Raw genomic sequence first — 19,552 nt, 5'->3', positions numbered from 1 at the left:
ATTTCCTCACACACATTTCCTGCTCAGTCCTCTGTGTTTTGCAGAAGATCTCTCTGGCTGATTTCACTTGCTGGGATCTAAAATACCCTCTGGTATTTATAGATTCAATGATCAAATCCTTTGCTGCTTAACTCCTCTTAAAAGCAAAGTGACAGGTTTCCAGAGCTTTTATGCAATAAAATATTATTGGGAGAGTTTTTTTCCTGCTTGTTTCCACAGGAATAAGCAACCAGGAGGATCCAGTTCATCATCCTTGCAGTGTGCTGCTGAGTGTGCAGAATGAAACCTGTTCTGGGGGAAACCAGGCCCTGCCCAGCTGGTTGGGAGCTGCAAAAGGCATCCCAGTGCATCCACTTAGCCATCATCCTGGCATGAGTGGAAGTCAAGAGGAAAATAGAGCAGGGGAGGGAATTCCTTCAGTGCTGTAATGAGAGATGTGATATTAAACAGATGACACACTACTGTCACATACAGCTTGCTCTTTAAACTTTTCCAAATGAGAATTATTTTCTTTGGTTACACTGGTGCTAATTCTGCCTTATTTGCTCTTGGAAAAAAAAAAAAAAGTTGAAGGGAGTTTTTTCTCATCTGTAGCAATTTAGTCTTGAACTGGATGATCTGGCCCTTACCACAGGGTTTTAGCTGTGATACAGCCTAACAATGAAATTAATTCTCTCCCTGGTATTTCAATCTAATTCTCTGCAGTCAGCTAAGGTTTCATTTCTCCTAGATTTCCCTCCAAGCTGGAGGCAAAGCCTTGAATTATTTCTCAGAGTGAACTTTGACAGGGAGAATGGCTGGCAGGGAAGGCCCTGTCCCCAGTGCCAGCTGTCAGAGGTCCAAACACTTCACCAAGTGCTTGTTTGTGCTTTGTTTGCTTTCCATACAACCCCAGTTTATAATCTTGTTATTGGTCAGCCTATTTCCCTTTCCTGGAGTTGAAAGTTGTTATTTCTAGAACAAATATCCATGTTGGCATCTGTCAAGAAGTGTATTCTTTTCAATTCTTTATTCTCTGCTTCAAGAAGGAGGTTTAGGCAAAAATATTAATGTGTGATATTAATGATCATCCTTTGTAATAGTTGAAATTAACAGTGGGCAATCAATTCAGGCTCTGAGGGTTGATTTTGTTTAAATGTTCGTTAAATTATTTCATGTTCTACATCCTGTGGGGACTGCAAAAAATCTGGGTTCAATTCAGCGTGTGTGAGACTTTCTGTGTGAATTTGAATTATTTAATGGATTTGAACAATCTTTGTGCTTGTTATCTGAATCTAAGTGAGGAATAGGCCTGGTGATAGAAGGACTGAGACACAGATGAAGGAATGTGGATAAAGGGAAAAGGGACTTGTGTTTGGAAACCTACATTAAAACCTTCTCCTGCCATCAGAACTGGAACCATGGACAAAAATCCACTCAGAACTCTTAAATATGGAACCCTGGAAGTGGCTGGAGTCTCTGAGCCTTGAGCAGCCATTCCTGAGCAGCCTTGGGAGCAGGAGCAGCCTTTGCCTGCCCTGGCTGGATGTTCCCTGTTCCAGATGTGGACAGCTGCTGTCCAGGGCTCAGCTGAGGCTGCTCCTGGGCTCCTCTGGGCAAGGCCACGTTCCACTTTACTCCTGGTTCATAGGGCAATGTTCTCCTCAGGTGAAGGAGCCCCAGGAGCTGGGATCCAGCAGTGGGGCTGCTCCAGGCTGAGGTGACAGACACCCATGGGCCACAGCAGAGAGGGGACAGTGCCTCCCTCAGCTCCCTCCCTGGGAATGGGACTGTGCAGTGCTCCTGTTCCAAGGAGGCAGGAACTTGATCTTACCCTTCTTGTGCTGCTAATAACTCCTCCCTTGACCCAAACCCTAACCTCCACCCCTGCAGTACCCTATAAAAACCCCACGACCCTGCCTTTGCACAGTCTTTCATCTTCATCCTGGCCTTCCTCCCCAGGGGTAATAAATGGATTTTTGAGCTTTTTGAAACCAACACCTGCCTAATTTTGTTCCCAGGCCCTGCACCAGCAGCTGCACTCTCCCAGGGCATTATGAACTCTGTTGCAACATGACACAACATGGGACAGCCCTTGGGACTCAGCACTTGGGATCCTTTTTCCCTTCCCCCAGGGATGTGGCTGAACCCAGTGAGTTGTGTTGGATGATGAGTGCTGCTGGCAGCAGAGGCTGTGTCCCAGACTGGGTATTGTCAATGCTGTAAAGATTGGTTTTGGAGATCTGTGTGTCCCAATCCAAATATTCCTGTTTAATCTCAACCCAGGTACCACAGCCACCCTCCCAGCCAAGGCACTTCAGGATGTCTCTCCTCACGGTTTGGTTCGTGCAGCTGACCACACACTCAGAGTGGGTGGTGGTAATGTCATAAAGATTGTTTTTGGAGATCTGTGTGTCCCAGGCCAAATGTGTTCCAACCCAAATATTCCTGTTTAATCTCAACCCAGGTACCCACAGCCACCCTACCAGCCAAGGAGGATATTAGGGAGAAACATCCTCCCTCCAGGATGTCTCTCCTCACAGTTTGGTTCATGCAGCTGACCACACACTCTATCCATCTTCTTTCCCCCAGAATTATGGTTTGGAGACTGAAAACCTGAGGACTCTGTCTCACAAGCTGAACGCCTCAGCCAAAAACCTCCAGAACTTCATAACGGGTAGGAGGAGGAGTGGCCACTACGATGGCAGGGCCTCCAGACGGCTGCCAAATGATTTCCTTACCTCTGTAGTTGACCTGATTGGTGCTGCCAAGAACTTACTCGCCTGGCTGGACAGGTAATTAACTGCTCCTCAATCCCTTGTGCATGAGAATTATTCTTTGGGGAGTTTTGTATTTGTTCTTTCTTTGCCTCTTGGACTTTTTTATTTTGATTTTAAAATGGCAGGTCGGGAATAATAGCTCTAAATTTTTAGAATTTTGTGAAATATTGGAAGAAAAATTTAGTACTCTTCTCTGTCGGGAGAGTGTTAAAATTTGCTCTAGATATGTTTTGAGATTCTTTCAGTTGGATTTTTGTGTGAAATGAATGTTTCTGTGCTATTCTCACTGCCACAACTGGTAATATCAGAAATTTTAGAATGAAGGGCAGGGAAGGAAAGCTTGTGGAGTTTGAGCTGTCTTTCAGCTATGACACAGAAAAGCTGGAGTTGAGCAAATCAATTAAGAATGTTCAAAATAAATGATGGTATTTGCTTAATCTGAAAATTAAATGCTCTTATTTATCAGGAGTAGACTGGATGTGTTAGGTACAGGTGTGATGGTTAATACTCAACAACCAGCGTTGGTGTTTTACATGTATAAACTGAGAATTTCATTAAAAGTATCTCTGTGGCTGTGGCAAGACAGAAACCAAGATACAAACCAGAATTTTTCTTGTTTGGAAAAACAAACATTGGCTTGTTTTTCTTTGTAGCTCTAGCAGTGAATAGCTTTATCTGGAATTGGAATGCTCTGGAACATATAAATGGCACCTTAGAAATCACAGTGAGAGTGAATCACCCTCCTTTACAGGATTTGTATAATCCTGGTGACATCTTCCTAACCTAATGCCAGCAGTCATATTCTCTCAGGCTATGACCTTGTCAGCTCTTATAGATTCAAACAGGGTCAGATTCAGCCAGAATTTGGAAAGCCTGAACAGAATCTGAGCGTGCAGGAAGCTGTGAGTAAGTGAGCATTTCTGGGCTCTCTGAATTAAGGTGCTGATTGCTGCCGAGGAGTGACGTCATACCAGAAATGCCATCTTTTTAATAAGCAGTACAAAGAAAATCCGGGCTGCTTATGGTTATTTGAAAGCTCCTATTTCTACTCTGCATAAGAACAAGAACTTCTGATGTTCTGGCCAAAATCCAGTTTGCATCCTGCCTGCATTATTTTTGTTTCAAAGATGTATATTACAAAAACTGTGCAACTTGCTGCTGGAGATGAAAATCATTTGGCCTTTCTGTGCTGTAGGACTCATCCCTGTATTAGATATATCTGCCTATAATGCAAATTGTGGTCCCTAATTGTGCACAAACCTGTCCTTGCCCTGCCCCAGGTCTCCGTTTGTCAGCGTGACAGAATATTCACTGCTGAAAAACAACATTGTTCAACTGTGCCTGGAACTAACAACCATTGTGCAACAGGTAGGAGTGGCTCTCTGCTCTGAGGCCTTTCACATCACTGCTTGAAAACTGCAATAGTAAAAATAACAATACAGCTCTAGCATCAGCAGAAAAGTTGTTACAGCATTACCTCCCTGTTCTTTACTACTCTCATTTTTTTGGGAGGGACAGGAAGATTTTTGGACTTTGGGGATCCTCCTGGATAGATTGAAGGATGGTGTGAAGTTAAAGATAATCCACTTCATGCTTGAGCGGGCAATTTCATGTCAGGTCATTTGCCACCATGAAAATGTTGGACAGAAGAATAAAACCACAGTGGGAAACAGCTTAACTACTGCTAGCAGGTTATTCCAGATTAAAATATGTGTGATCCAAAATGTCTTGGGGACAAGTTCTTAAAATGCATACAAATACATCCAGAACCTGTGCTGGCTTCTTCACTGAAAGGAGAGCCAGTGGCATGGAAGTTTTTTATTGTAATATACAAGTTTTGTATTGTAATATACAAGTCCACAAGTACATAAAAGTAATTTATCTAGTCTTTAGTTCTATATACTATATAGAATTATAGAATACCCTGGGTTGGAAGGGACCCACCAGAATCAAGTTCGACTTCTGGCCCTGCACAGACACCCAAAAATCCCACCCTGTGTCTGAAGGCATTGTCCAAACACTCCTTGAATCAGGCTTGGAGCTGTGACCCCTATAAGAATAGAATAGAATATTATAATAACAGTCTCTAGCAATGTCTGCCCCTGAAGTGAGACAAGAGGTGACACACAGGTACTGAAAGACTGAGGGTAAATTAATTTTACAAATATTTACAATGAGCTGCTCCCCTTGTGAGCAGATGAAATATTGATGAGACAAAGACTGTTGCAATATGTGGAGAGGTCAGAGAACAGGCAGGGCTGTCTTGGAATGAAGAAAAGGAAAAAGATGAGAGGGTTGAAGGAGGGAAAGCAAGAGGAAAGCTTGGCTTAAGCTCCAGTTTATAGGGGCTCTAGGCTGGGCCTGTCTCCAGTGCAGAGGACTGCCCTGCCTGCCTCTGTCCTCTGCTGCCACAGATTTCCAGGCACCTTCCCAGCAGACCAACCACAGAACTCAATTTCAAATGTTTTTTGGAGCAGTGATGGAGTAGTAGTTCTGAAAACTTTTATTTTCCCCTCCACTTCAATTTTATTTCAGTTCTTGGAGCTAAAGAACTCGGGCTGATAAATATGTCATTGTATTCTACACTATTATCCTTAATTTATAATAGTCAGCTTTATTCCTCCTCGAAATCCTGTCCTTTATGCATTTTTGCAGCAGAAAACAAAGATCCTTTTTCTCTTTTCTTAGTTTAGAAATTCCTGTGTCAGCATTTAATTATTTATGTATCTTTATTAAGCTTTCTCTTACAAGATGCTTATAGCACCAGGCTATTTTTGATTTACAGACTAAGCAAAATTAATTTCTCTACAGTATAAAAAGTCCAGGTTCTGATTCTGTCCTTCAGCTGATATTGCACTTTGTTTGTGTGAGTTTGATTTTTCCCTGTGGTCCAGGTGAAAATGGAGTAATTTTGAATTGCTGCCTCCACTTCTGTTGTTCATGTCCCAGCTTTTGGCAGATGAAATTCTGTTCTCCTCTCTGAAATTCTGCCAGCAATAGTTTGGTTCTTTATTTTTTCCAGTCCTTCAGCTCCAGTCCCACAACTGTCCTCCTTTTGACATCTTAAAAACAATCTTTTAGCATAAACTCCAAGTCATTCCAAGATGAAAAATGCTTGGTTAGTCCGTGGGTTATGCTTTAAAAATGCTTCAGGTTACAAATCAAGTTTTGTCTTTTCTTTATCTTATTGTCAGGTCTGGCTTGTTTGATGGTTGTCTATTAAGTTCTTTTTATGTTATATTAAACTTAGCACCAGAAAGAGCAGATAAAACCAAATCAGTCATAGACAGAACAACTTTTCTGTCACTAAATCTGAGAAAAATTGACCTTAATGTGTGAAAGCAGAAATGTCTCACCTAAACCAGAGCTGCAGGCTCAGCTGTAGGCTGGAATATGAATTGAAAGGCATAACTAATAGAAACCTGGGTCTCAGATACTTTCAGATGCTCTTTGTTTTATGAATTATATACATTTTAAATACCTCCTTCAGCCAGAGTGAAAGTAGCAGTCAAGTGTACAGATCTGGCACATTAAGTGGGAAATGTCTTTGACATTTTGTGCAAATTGAACATGGTTTGTGTGCACAACTTGCAGCTGCCACTCCAGGTGAATTTTCTAACAGGGGACATTACCCTGTAACCTTAGTTTAATACAGAAAGTGATTGTGAATCTTCATGCTCAAATGTCCTGTGTGCTCTGGGTGGCATAACCTTAGGTCAAATTTATTTTAATGTATTACCACTATTTACATACCATGCAAATGCTATGATGAATAGCCACTTATTTAACTTTAAACAGCATCTGCTCATGCTGATTAAAAGAAAACCTCATTCTCTGATTTTAGAGGAGATTTACAGCTGTCCATTTCTGTTTGGAAATGTGCTTTATTCTGCTCAGTTTTCTGAACCCTTCGGATCACTGAGTTGCTGTAAAAGAATTATGTCAGGCACAGAGCTGCAGAAACACCTGATTTTGAGGTGCAATGTCCCATCAAAATGTGTTTATAGTCATATGCAAAAATCACATTTAACAGGGTATTGAGATGTTTGAGCTCTCTGCTGCCTTCACCCTGAGCTCCAGCTCAGTTCCAAGGTGCACTCACTCTCCTGCCTGCTCCAAATGGGATCCACCAGAACCACTGAACCAAATTTGGGGCTGGTCATAGCACCAAGGCTGCCCTGAGGGAAAGGCAGAGGAGCTGGGGATTAATGGCTTTGGATTTTTGTTCATAAAATGCAGCCATTGGTTAATTTTTCAAGAGTTCCCCAGTCCCAGAGGCAGCTGGGATTTTAATTTTCCCTCATTATGTCCAAGATGTTTAAATCTGAGGTAGATGCTTTTGATACACCTGCAGGAACAAACTTTCTCTCAACAAAAAGAATCTTTGTCTTACCAAGGGATGTCAGCACAACTCACAAAAACCAAACAAAATTATGCTTGTTCTTCCCTTCATTATTGCCTAATTAACCTCACTGAGATAAATTCAGATGGATTTATCTTAAAATGGATTTTTTTAATAAGGGATTTTTTCAAATTACCTTATAATGGATTTTGCCCTATTTTTAGCCAAATACTGTGTTTAGGATGAAGCATGGCTTTTCTGCTGTTTTAAAGCCATCTAGCTTGCACTGCAACTGACAGGAATTGTTGTTTCTTGGTAACTTCTGGGCCTGGTGTAAATTTTTAATCAGCCTCCCCTGAGAAGGTGGTTGGACCAGATAACCTCCAGAGGCCCCTCCACCTGAATTATCCTGTGATTCAGCAGCTGCCATGCAAAACCTGGGTGTTACTTTCAGTTTGAACTTTGCAGACTTCAGCTTTCAGCCCCTCCATCTTATTTTGCTTGCATTTGCTGAAGAACATTTCACCAAACATCTGTTCACTCTTTTCTAAAAATACACTCTGATCAAGTCTCTACCTTTGAACCAAGTAAAATGAGTCAGTTCTGTGCACTTGCCATGGTGTATTTGCCTAATTCCAGAGTGATCTTTCTTTTGAATGTCTGAATTTTAGAAGTATTTCATTTTATGCATGCCAGCAATGTATTTTGAAATATGACTTTGCCATATCCACCACTCAAAGGCTGCTGTAGAGCTTTCCTCTGGTGTTGTGGTGGGAATTGCTCATTTATAGGGTTTTAGTTTCTTTTCAGTAGTTGACTTAACTCACGCTGTTTTATAGAACTAAGTTAATGAACTCAATATTTCACAATTTTTAATGTTTTAGTTAACTGTCCTCAAGAACTTGCCATAGAAACACTATGGTATCTGCAAAATGTTGTGGTACTTGCACTTTTTCCTTCTTTCAGAATTAGAAATTGAAATTTTGAGTAGAGTGTGGGTGAGCACAAGTCCCAGTGACCTTTTCTCTTTATGAATATGCAGAGGAGCAGTTTCACTTTGTCAGAGACAAAGGTGGGCTTTGTCAATTTTGGATATTCAGGACAGTGCAGTCCTTGCCTGGTTTGCAACACTGCTCCTGTGACTGGTTTTGTAATTCCTGGGGTTTATCCTCTTACAGAGGGGAAATAGAACACAGCTACTAATTTAAAGGTTATTTTTAACTTCAAGAACAAATATTTTTATCATGTCATCTTGCTACTGGAGAACATAGAAAGAACGTGACTATAACTATTATTTATTTTCTAAGAAAAATACATCAACATCCTAAAAATGGTAGTCCTGGAAGATTATTTTTTTAATGAGATCCCTAGTGCATTACTATGTATCAGAGAAAAATAAATCAGAAGGATATTGTGACCTACATATCTTAATATTTTAGTGTAACACTGCAAGTGCTTTTAACCTCTCAGTTAAACTAGTCTGATGTATTTTAAAAAGAAGTCAATATGCATCTATTTTGGAAGGAATCCCAAAGCCATTAACATTTTTCATGCTAATGTAATCTTGAATGTGCAACATAAGTACAGCTAACATTAATTCTGCTCTACAAAACAGTAAAATTTCAGTTTTACTATACATAAGTCTTCTATTCTTTGACCTGAAGTAATTAAGTTTGTTCAGAGGGAGGTTCGTATTGTATTTCTAGCACAGAAATTAAAGGAATTACTTAGGCAGGAGCATTAGCTCTGGAGCCAAGCTGGAAGCCCTGCTGTGATCATTTTGTTCTCTTGGTACGTGGAGGGTTAAAGGGAGATGGTGGATGAGCTGTTTGAAGTGTGCAAAACTTGTAAGGAAAACTGCCTTGGGCATTGCCAGCCAAACTGACTAATTGAATTTTTTTTTTGTGCTCTAGAAAATAACAGTATGAATACAGAGGAAACATCAAAGGGATACTTGACCATGAAATGCTAATATAAATTCTTCTGTGTTGCTTGGTACTCCCAATCTTCTGATTTTGACTTTCTTATTTTGTAACAATATTCTATAAACTGTAGTCACTTAGAAATTCATTTCTCCACAAGAGCAGCAATCCTCCAAAATAAATATTGACCTTGAGAGCTGAGGGAGGGGCAGCTCCTTGGGCTGAGGGTTTGGAGCAGCTGCCTCAGGTGGGCTCAGGGAAAAAACACTCAAAGGGACTAAAAAGGGACAAGGTTTGGGAGCTGGATGGGAACAGCCAAGGGTTTGGGCTGCTGGAAAAGGGGAGCAGAGACCTCCAGAGGTGTCCCAGCCCAAAGTGAGCATTCAGGGTACAGGGAATGAGGGATTGGAATTGTTCTGTGCGAGATCTGAAGCAATTAACTCTTGCTGATGTATTAAGATGCAGTAAAAAAAGGAAACCTTGAGAAGTACAGGGAATCTTAAGCTGCTTGAAGGGATGTCACAAAATATTCTGAGCTGGGAGGGACCCACATATCAAGTCCAGCTCTTAAGATAAAACCCTCAGCCTTGGTGTTGCCATCACCAGGCTCTGACCAACCGAGGGAATCTGAAGTTACTTGAAGAGACCTTTCAGGCATTATCAGTAAGTTAAATTTTACTTGGAAGCTTATTCAAGGAAAAAAGACTAAGCAAAGAAGACAATATTTTAAATTATCCCATATCTTGCTCTGGAGAAAGCCTTTTCCAACGTGGAAGAGCCCTTGGAGAAGGATTTAACAATTTCCCAACATGATGAAGGGAGAAGGAGCCTGGCCAGGGCTGTCCTCAGAGGGAACCAAGGCTTGGGGAGACCTGTTCTAATCTCACTCTGCTTGGAGGAGATATTTTCCTATATTTTCCCTTTTTGTTTTATGTTTTATCAGAATATGACCTGAGATTTGGAGTGGGGCAGAGCTGCAGGGGATGGGTCAAACCCCTTTGCCATGGCTGGGCCCCAATTTCCAGAGGGTCACACTGAGGGAACTTCCAAACATTAATAAGTCATAGAGGCAGTTTAGCAATTTGTATGGTTTGTTTCATGAAAGAAAAACAATATTTTAACCCGTAATAATACTAAAGTAAAAAGCAAGGTAAGGGTGACACTGGAATTATGGAGTGTAGGATTGACTATTCTTAAAATGATAGCTAAAATAGGAAAATGACCACTACAAAAGTAACAAATCTTAAGGTCCTTCAGGAATATGTAAGAAATTGTTAACAGCATAAAACTTTATTTCATTTCTTAATAGGAAAGACGATGTGACATTCATTTAATTGGGTTTGTTCTGTTTTACCACAGGATTGTACGGTGTATGAAACAGAAAATAAAATTCTTCATGTGGTAAGTAATTCTGCTTTGGTATTCTCTATTTCTACCCCACACATGGAAATGATTTTTTTCCAAAAATAAGGCAGCTATAGGAAAATACTTACTCTTAAGAGTTCCTTACTCTTTAGCATAATTTCTGATGAATTACATCAGTTGCTAAAAATTAATATTCCCTGCAGTAATGCTCTCTGTTATAGCTACAGTTAATTACAAATACAGAATTATGGGTTTAGGTTTAGAAGGTGCAGAATATTCTGTATAGTGAATATTCCTACCAGAAAGGCTGGTCAGATCCATGGACCTGCTGCATCTCTGGTTGTCACACTGAGCATTTTGTGCCTTCAGAACTCAAAAAAATCTGATGACAAAGGGAGTGGAAGAATCTTATTCAAGATTATTGATTAGATATTGGCCTTTAAATTCAAATACTTTATATTTTCCTGGTACCAGCACAGAAACCTGTACTGACACTGAGATAAAGCCTGTGGTGAGAGAGAACTCTCAAAGGATTTACAAGTTCAGATAAGCTTTTGACAAGCTCTGCCCAAGTGCCTGACTCTTTTTTTTTCTTCTATTTTTTAAAGCCTTTTGCACATACTCTGCTTCCAGCAGGGATTAAAATCTGTCATAAAACATTGATGTGCTGTTAAATTTAGAAAGTGTGCAGTGACTTTTAGAGGGGGGAAAAAAAAGCTTACTATAGCAAACCTGGGTATGAATAGAACTTTTAAAATCACCTGATACCTTCTGGGATTTGGGGTGTGCATACACACACACACACACACATACATATATATATATATTTATATTTATATATATATATATTTGCTCCTTTTTGCCCTCAGTTCTGACTGTGGCAGGGACACCTTCCATAGACCAGGTTAATTTGATTGAAAACTTATTTGTTGTTTATTTAACAAAAAAAAAAAAAAGTATTTCCATGAGGCAACTCTAAGGTCGAAGCATTACAGTAGAAAGTGTTGTTCTCCCTGGGGTTTAGTCTGCATCTAATCTGGGCAAATGCTCTCCAGTGTTGAGGCATAGAGAGGTTTTCAGTTGGAAATTATGGAATAAGAATAAGAATATTCTTACACTGGAAATTTTTGAGATTTTTGAGTTTCTCCATCCCTGCTGGGAGAAGATGAGACCCAAACTCCGCTCAGGAGTTCTGGCCCCGAGCTGAAACTGTTTGAAATATTTGTGGAAATGGTGACCTTTATCTGCAGCCACCTCAGTGGGATGCTTTGCATCTTGCAGCTGATACAAAATCCAGATGCCACAGCCCAGGCTCCAGAGCTGTCCTTGGATTTCCAGATGAGTAACTGCACAGTGAATGGAAATCCAACCTACACATTCAGGCAGTTAACTTATTCGTTTTGACAACTTTATTTGTTTAACTTCTGTGGATAGTGTCAAATGAGATATTAGAAAGCCTCATGGTTTTGCAAATGCCTGAAACAAAACTTCCCTGAAGGGATTTCACTGGAATTTGCTATAATTAGGAAAAATGAGAGTAGAGTCCCCAAAGCAAAATAGATGCACACGGCACAGCCTTGACCAGAAACCCATCCTGAAATTCTGTTAAATGAATTCTTTCACATCAGGTTCAAACATTTTCAGGCACAGACTTCTTGAAGGAGTGTGCTTTAAGCAACGCACAGAAATTTGGCAATAAATCTTTGCCCATGAATGTTGTCTGAGAGTCCAGCTCAGCTCCTCTCTGACCTACAAACTTTGCTTTGACAGATGGGTTCAATCTGCCAGACCCACTGCTCCTGTCCATGCAACGGGGCTCCTGCTCTGAAGGTGTTTCTGTGGATTTGCATTAAGATTTTGAGATCTTTAGCTGGAAGGCAGGGTAACAAAATCATTGCATAGTTGTGGTGATGTAGAATATCAGTTAAAGGATGTGCTCAAAGATGCATAAGAATTTTACTGCAGGAAATGGGTTAACTAAGGCACTTCTCTGCCAGGGTAATTTTTAACAAAGGAAATTTTCCAAGTTGCAGAGCACAATTCACCTAATTATCACAGTTGGTAGGGATGATGTCATCATTTGGTAGCCAAAATAGGTTACTCAGTTGCATAAGACATTTATTTTGACATATTTCACTCAACTCCCATTGTATTTATAATCATAAGGATAAAGTCCATTGGGTTTGTTCTTTTATTTTTAAAGTGCCCATGGTTGGAGTGGAGAAGATAGTTTAGAGAGACAGATATTCCTCTACAGCAGAACTGTAAATACATGTACACTTCCTTGACACTTATGGATATTTTCTGTTCCTTTAACCACTTGACTTTCATACACCTTTAATTTTTGCAGCGCTAAGAATTAAAATTACCTGTTTATTCTTGGTTGGTTCTTCGAAAAAGAACAACTTCACTTGTAGTTCCAGTTGGGAATGAGGGGTTCTATTGACTTGTTTTCCTTTGCAGTGTAAAACCCTGTCTGGGATTTGTGACCACATCATTTCCCTCTCCTCTGACTCTCTGGTGTCCCAATCTGCTCATCTCGAGGTTGTTCATCTCACCAGCATCATGCCCAGTGAGGGGCTGGTAAGTAGCAAAGCAGCTTCAAGTTTAACTCTTACAATGTCCAGCACAAGCCTCAGTTCTTCAGGGTGATTTGGTTTTTGAATTTATCAAGAAAACAAAATGGTTTTTTGTGCAATGTCCTAATTTTTTGGTAAGCTGGATCAGATTTCTGAAGGTGGTTTAATTGAAATTTATCTAAACAAAGGGATTGTTTGGGGTCTTTTCAAACTAAGACCTGTTTTACCTCAGGCTTCACATGTAACTGTATGAGTGTTAAATCTATGGTCCTTTGACTGCCAGATTGCAGTCTTTGGGATGTACTGAAATAATCCCCAAATGCAAAAATATACAAATAAAATTAACTAATGTCATTCATGTCCTTTCAAAATGACCAGTGGCAAGTCTGTGCCTTGGACTTGCATAAATGGAGTTACATGCCTCCCCAGTGATCAGTTCAAATAAAACTTTCAGAAGCATCATCCCAGGAACAAAATAAATCTCTTTTTTTTGCAAATTGCTGCTCACTGAGCAGCCTGGTTGGATGGCTCTGGATATCCCAGGTGCTCTGCACTGGTGGTGGGTCACAGCAGTGAAATGTCCTGCAGGAACAATTTCAGAATTATTTGGCTACAGCTTTCAAATATTAATGTACTGATATGTTTTTTGGGACATTTTAGTGGTTGGTGAGTAAAGACTCCTGCCTCCCCTCTGTAGTCCCTTACTTTGCAACCATTTGCTATTGGTGGGCTGTAGGAACAGAAGGATTGTGCTTGGGAACCCAAGACCCCAATAAAAGCTGGAGTGGAAGGTGGCACTGCAGGCTCTCCTCAAGAGCCAGGCTGCTTTTCCCAGCACAATCTCCTAAACTGCCTCCAGCTGCCTTCTCAGAATTCTTTTTATTTTTATTTTCTCCCTACAAGAAGAGTAATTCAGGAATGTTGCTTCTGGGTTGAAGGAAGCAGTCGTAGGAGGAAAATAAGGGGGAAGTGGGGAGTGAAATTGGCAGCCATGAGGCTTCTCCACAGAAAATCCCCAAACTGGCAAATCAAAACCCACTTGAGTGCCACTCCACACCTTGTGACATGTTTCCTGTTTGTAATTCAGCATGATTTACAGATTTTAAATTTCTGTTAGTTGAGACACTTTGTATTATTTCAATATCTTCCTCTTTGTTCTGACATTGAATAGCGACAAACGTCATATGCAAATACTGCCAGAGTTACAAGGACATAATTACTCTGAGGTATGCATATTAATCTGAGAATGACATATTTTAATAACATGAGGGGGAGTTGTGTGACTGCACAAGTTTACTTTATTCTTAGGCTGATTTAGTCAACAAAGAACATTACCACAGCATAAAGCACATTCAATTTTAATTCCGTGCCATCGCAGATGCTCAGCCCAGTGTGTAATCCTGAGCACAGCTACAATTCCCTCGCTGTGCTGCTGCATCCTTATGGCCAAACTTGGTCCCTTTATGGCCCAGTTTCCCCTCTAGCTCTGATTTCTGGGTTAGTGCAGGGTGCCCAGGAAATACAGGTCAGTACATTTGCAGGAGATACACTGTGAATATCCCAGGGCTGTTGACTTGCATTAGGATTCCTACACCCTCCAGGCCAGCACTCTGTGTGCCTTTCCTTTCTATGCAGAAATGGGATGGATTTCTGCTGGTCTAATTAGGGGAAAGTTCATTATCAGTGCTGCAGAGGAGGTGAACACAGAGATGCATTTTCCTCAGAGATGATAGAACACCATAAGCAGGGCTTGGTGCTGCTGATGCTTCCCATGCAGTGATGGCTCTGGATCAGGCTGGAGCAGGACAGGAGTGGCATCTACCCCAAAAACAGCATTTCCTGCAGGGAACTGAGATTTCCTGGTGTGCAGGCTGAGGCAGGTGTCTGTCAGAAGCTCTTGGAAGGAGCCCTAAAGTGCCATGAAGCGTTGGAGTGTGATTTGAGCTGTGGAGTGACCAAGGGGAGAGCTGGTGGCTGAGATGTTGGGGCCTTTCCTGTGCTTCACATTCCCTTTTTTCCTGGTAGAACTTGAGGATGTGTGCTGGAATGGCCCTGGCTGGATGGACAGAAGAACCCCTGTGTAGTTCTGCATCCACAACATGCCCATGAGTTAAGAGCCAACACAAGAGCAGGGAGTGGGCACTGCTGACAGAGGACATGAGACAAATACTGCAATCAAAACTGCCTGGCAATTTCTCCCTTTTTTCCCCCTTTTTCCCTTAGATGAAGTGAAATCACAGTGAATGAGTGAGTTTTCTGTGCCTAATTGTGAAGGCACTGTAATGTGTTAGGTTGGAAAGTTCCTTGTAATCAATTTTGCTGACACTGTGTTCTGTTTAGAAGAAAATACGAAAAAAGGACTATAAATGGGAATAAAAGAAAAATCATGTGAAAAGGAAAAGAAAACATTAATCAGAATCAAATATAGAACAGAGTAATGAATTACAAATGGCTTTCTCATGATTGTATAGAGGATTTTTTTCCACAGGATATCTGCTCCATTCAAGAGAGAAATGAGCACTATTCAGTGAATGGAAAGTATTCAGAGTTCCATTTTTATCCTTATCATTCAGTGTAGGGGTTGAGGCCTGATTTACCACACTCCAGCTAAGCTCTGCAGTCCCTGGAGTTACTAATTTCATCGTGAGTTGTTTTATTTATTTTTTATATGGCCTTCCTGAGTGCTTCACAGACACTAATTAATTCATCCTCACAACACACTTGTGAAAAGGATACTGTAATTTTAGTTCTAGAGGTAGGAAGCTAATGCACAGCAGTTGGTGTCAAAATCACCAAAATTTGTTTTTCAAGAGCGGCTTAATGTACAATATTTCAGAACATTTTTTACCTTTGTAACATAAATTTAAAATACAGGCTCTCTTGGGTTTAAATGTAGCTCTAATTTTCAGAGCTGCTGAGAACAGGGTTCATCCAGGGTTGGCACCTAGAAAACAAACAAAATTATTTGCCATTGGAGAAAAGTGTGTATTGTAAATCACTCAGATTTACCAAAGAATTCAGTTATCTGGAATGATATTCAGCTAACTAAATTATGAGTCTTCCCAAGTTTTCAAAACTCCTTTTGCAAAATTTTTATTACATGCCTTCTAATTTCTCCTCCTATGAGCCAGGAATTCTATTGACATTGCACAAGCTCCCACATAAATGGAATTAATTTCCAGGTCCAAGTCCATGCAGTCTGCACGGAGTCAGAGCTCCTGCAGGGCACTGTCTGTGTGTTTAATTGTGTAAATAAATTCTGGATCATAGAGCATTTTCACAAAGGGACTCTGAGTCTTTGGAATGTGCATCCTCAGTTCCAGCATTTTGAACTTTCCGTCTGTGCTTTTATGAGCTTTATGTCACCCTTTTCTTTTTTTTTCCTCTCTAAAATACCTTCTTTGCATTCAGCTTTATTAAAGCCTGGCCTTATCTGCAGCCTTCCCAGGGCACTCTGCGTGCTGTGCTTTCCTGGCAGTTTGCTGGACAAAGGAATTTGCATTGGGAACACTCGGTTTGGGGTCTGTTCCAGCTCATGGGGACTCTGTTTGCATCCTGATCTCTGCAGGCATTTGTTGGCCTCCAGAAATATATTGAGGTTTTTTCCTCTTTTTTCCATTCCTTCCTGTGCTTCACCAGTCAAACTGGTTCCTCCTTTTCCCTATTTTGACACTGATTTTTCAGTGGAGAATACTGAAACACCTTCCTTGTATTTTCCATTTCATTTTTTAGTAACTTTAAGGATTGTAAAGCACTTTTTCTCCTGAACTGTAGTACTGGGTATGGTAATACCATTAATATCTGAAGTGCACAGCATAATCAGCATGAACAAGATGTCTGGAAGGCAAAGCTTTGTTTCAAACAATCAATTTGACAAACTTCAAATAAATTCCTGCACTAAGAAAGTATTAAATTGTGAGAATCACCGTTAGCTCTGGCAGAACATGCAGACATAAATTTTTAGGAAATCGAATAGAATAAAATAACTTTGTGATTTAAGAAAATTGCCTTCCCACTTTAAATTTTTTGGCTTGATGGATCCACAATAAGCCCTTGAGCCAGGAGTTTGGGTTGCTGTTGGCAGCTCCTGAGCTTGCTGCTAAATCCTTGGGGATGGAGGCTGATGAAAGGCTGGAGAACCTTGCTATGATTTACCTCCTTCTGTGCCCAGAGCCAGCTTTGGAGCAGTTTTGCTGTCACATAAACAGGCAGCATTTTTATTGGAGATTTTACAGAGATACAGAATGGGATCATAGAATGGTTTTTGAAGTTTGGGGCTTTTTTCCCCTCCTCCTGCTCTTGGATGATTGGGGATCGTCCATAGGGAGAGATTATTACCGCCAGTATTATTTCAGATGAAACTTATTTTTTTAATCTTCTGAACTTGATGTCCAGCTCATGTACCCAGAGATACTTCTGTGTAAGATGCAGCTTTAATCTTATTTGATGAGATTAATGATTCCTCTTAAGCAGGAGATTCTAAACAGGAAGGCAGTTGGGGTTTTGTTGTTTGGATTTGTATCTTCTGATGTCTGTGAAATGTTTTTCTTCTTTCCTTCTGGAATAAAGGAGGACTTTTATCCCCCTTCCTTTCACTTTTTTATTCTTTTTTTTTCTCTGTTGTCTGAGCTTCCCCCTGCTGATAGAATCACTGTAATCAGACACACTTTAATTAAGATGTATGCTGCTAATATCCAGAGCCTTCTTAATTTTTCTGCAGAGGGAACTTTTCCTGTTTCATTTTAAGAATTTAAGGAAAGCAAAGATTTTTATTTATAAAATTAAAATTTTTATGAAACCAGCTGTAATGTTGGAAAAGAAAAGAAGCTGAACAAACAGCCAAACCGTCAGATGCACAGAACCTTCTTTATGAAGAATTCTTCATCTATCCAATGTCCAGCTACCCTTCCAACTAGTGCTTCTCTTTCTGTGGCATTTGTAATTTAAGGTGATGGAAGCCAATCTTTCCCATTTTCACTAGAAAGGAACTGCAAGGTAAGCAAGAAGAAAAAGTAGAATATGAAGGCAGCTTTTTAATGGGAATATGCCTGGCCTAAAACTGTCAGGGTGTTCATCTAATTATTTCGAATTATTTTTAAAGGCTTACAGAAACTTGACAAATTTCCATCATGCTTGACATATAAAGGTTCTCATAGCCTAAAAGCCCAAACAAAACCAAATTTTCTTATACAGGAGAATAAAAGAAGTTACTATCTTAAGTATTTTGAGAGGTGGAACTTGTCTTGCAGGAAGGAAAGTAGAGGTGTTTAAATTTGGGCAAAGGACTGCAACATGTAAGGCAGAAAAAAAAAATTTGAGAAGGACTTTTTAATGGTATGAAATTTAAACAAAAAACTCCATCACCTTCTCAAAGCACTATCATGGCATTCATTTAAATGCATTTGTGTAACTTTGATTTTTGAAATAAGATTAAAGAACCATTTTTTATGGGGCAAAAGATCAAGGGGTGTAAGATTTCCCTGGTTGTCTGTGGCATTACAAATCTGCATCTTTGCTGTCGCTGCTTCCCTGTGCAGGAATAATTGTTGACACTTAAACACACTGCTGTCATTATATCCTGCTTAATTAGCCAGATGATTCTGCAAGAAAATTTTCAAGGAAATTCCCCTGACAACTGGATATGCTGTTTTCTGGGGAAAAGTCTCTTCAAAATGGGCTTTTAAATGGTTGATGCCTTCCCATATGTTTTCAAAGGTCAGATTTTAATTAAAAACCTTTAATTCACTTTGTCACTAGGGGACAGTGGCAGAGTTGCTCGGAAACAGCCAGGGTTCTTGATTTGATGGCTGAGAAACATTTCCCTGTTCTCTAACATAGGTCAGTGTCATTCTGCAGAGTTTATGCCTGACACATCAGTTATTAACGAGCAACTATTTATTTCTAAATGTTCCCCGTCTGAGCCATCCTCACAGAGGAGAATCCTTGACTGCTGCCTTATCTCAAGATAAGGGGTACAGCTTGTTGTTCTCTTCTCTGAGATCATTGTTGGCATTCAATAATAAACCAGAGAGACTAAAACCCCATTCTTGGGTTAAAAAAAAGAAAGAAAGAAAAAAAAAAGACAAGAGAGAGAGATCAATAATTTTGAAAAAGGATTCCTGTGATGTTTTGCTTCCCAGGGCAGGAAACAGACTGGTAAGGGAACAGAAAGAAAGTTGGGAGCTGAGTTACCGGGATGGACAGGGCAGGTTGTGACAGGGAAGGACAGGGTAGGACAAACCTGGTGGGACAGGAATGGACGTTGCAGAGTTTGCAGAGCAGGAGGGAGGCAGACAGAGCTGGGTGGAGAGGGCAGCAGTGGAACCTGGAAGGAAAGAGGCAGGAGAAGCCTCCGTGCCAGGTGTAGCAGCCACTGCAGAAGCGTCTCTGCCACACTGGCCAAAGCTGTGCATGTCTGGTCACTCCAAGGTGACCAAACAATTCTCTGGGTATCACTGCCTGAGCTGAACCATATGAAGTAAAAAATTAATATAAGAACTTGGATAATTTTTTACATAGAATAATCTTTCCAGCTTTTCAGGTAAATATATGTCAAGGAGATGCTCTGCTCCTGTAATGGTCAAC

At 40.4% G+C, this 19,552-nt stretch overlaps 1 protein-coding gene across 1 annotated transcript in view; it reads left to right on the top strand.

Moving 5' to 3' along the window:
- Window positions 1-19,552, top strand: part of LOC102040271 (connector enhancer of kinase suppressor of ras 2-like) — a 163,548-nt gene that overhangs the window by 78,499 nt on the left and 65,497 nt on the right. The window contains exons 4-7 of the mRNA XM_031058825.1: window positions 2,572-2,774; window positions 4,040-4,127; window positions 10,383-10,424; window positions 12,852-12,971. Coding sequence (XP_030914685.1) covers window positions 2,572-2,774; window positions 4,040-4,127; window positions 10,383-10,424; window positions 12,852-12,971 — 453 coding nt within the window. The remainder of the gene's footprint in view (window positions 1-2,571; window positions 2,775-4,039; window positions 4,128-10,382; window positions 10,425-12,851; window positions 12,972-19,552) is intronic.

This window comes from Geospiza fortis, unplaced genomic scaffold (genome assembly GCF_000277835.1).
Source record: "Geospiza fortis unplaced genomic scaffold, GeoFor_1.0 scaffold29, whole genome shotgun sequence".
In the NCBI taxonomy this organism is placed as follows: domain Eukaryota; kingdom Metazoa; phylum Chordata; class Aves; order Passeriformes; family Thraupidae; genus Geospiza; species Geospiza fortis.
Note: the sequence above shows the minus strand (reverse complement) of the source record. Positions and strands in the feature narration are given on the sequence as shown.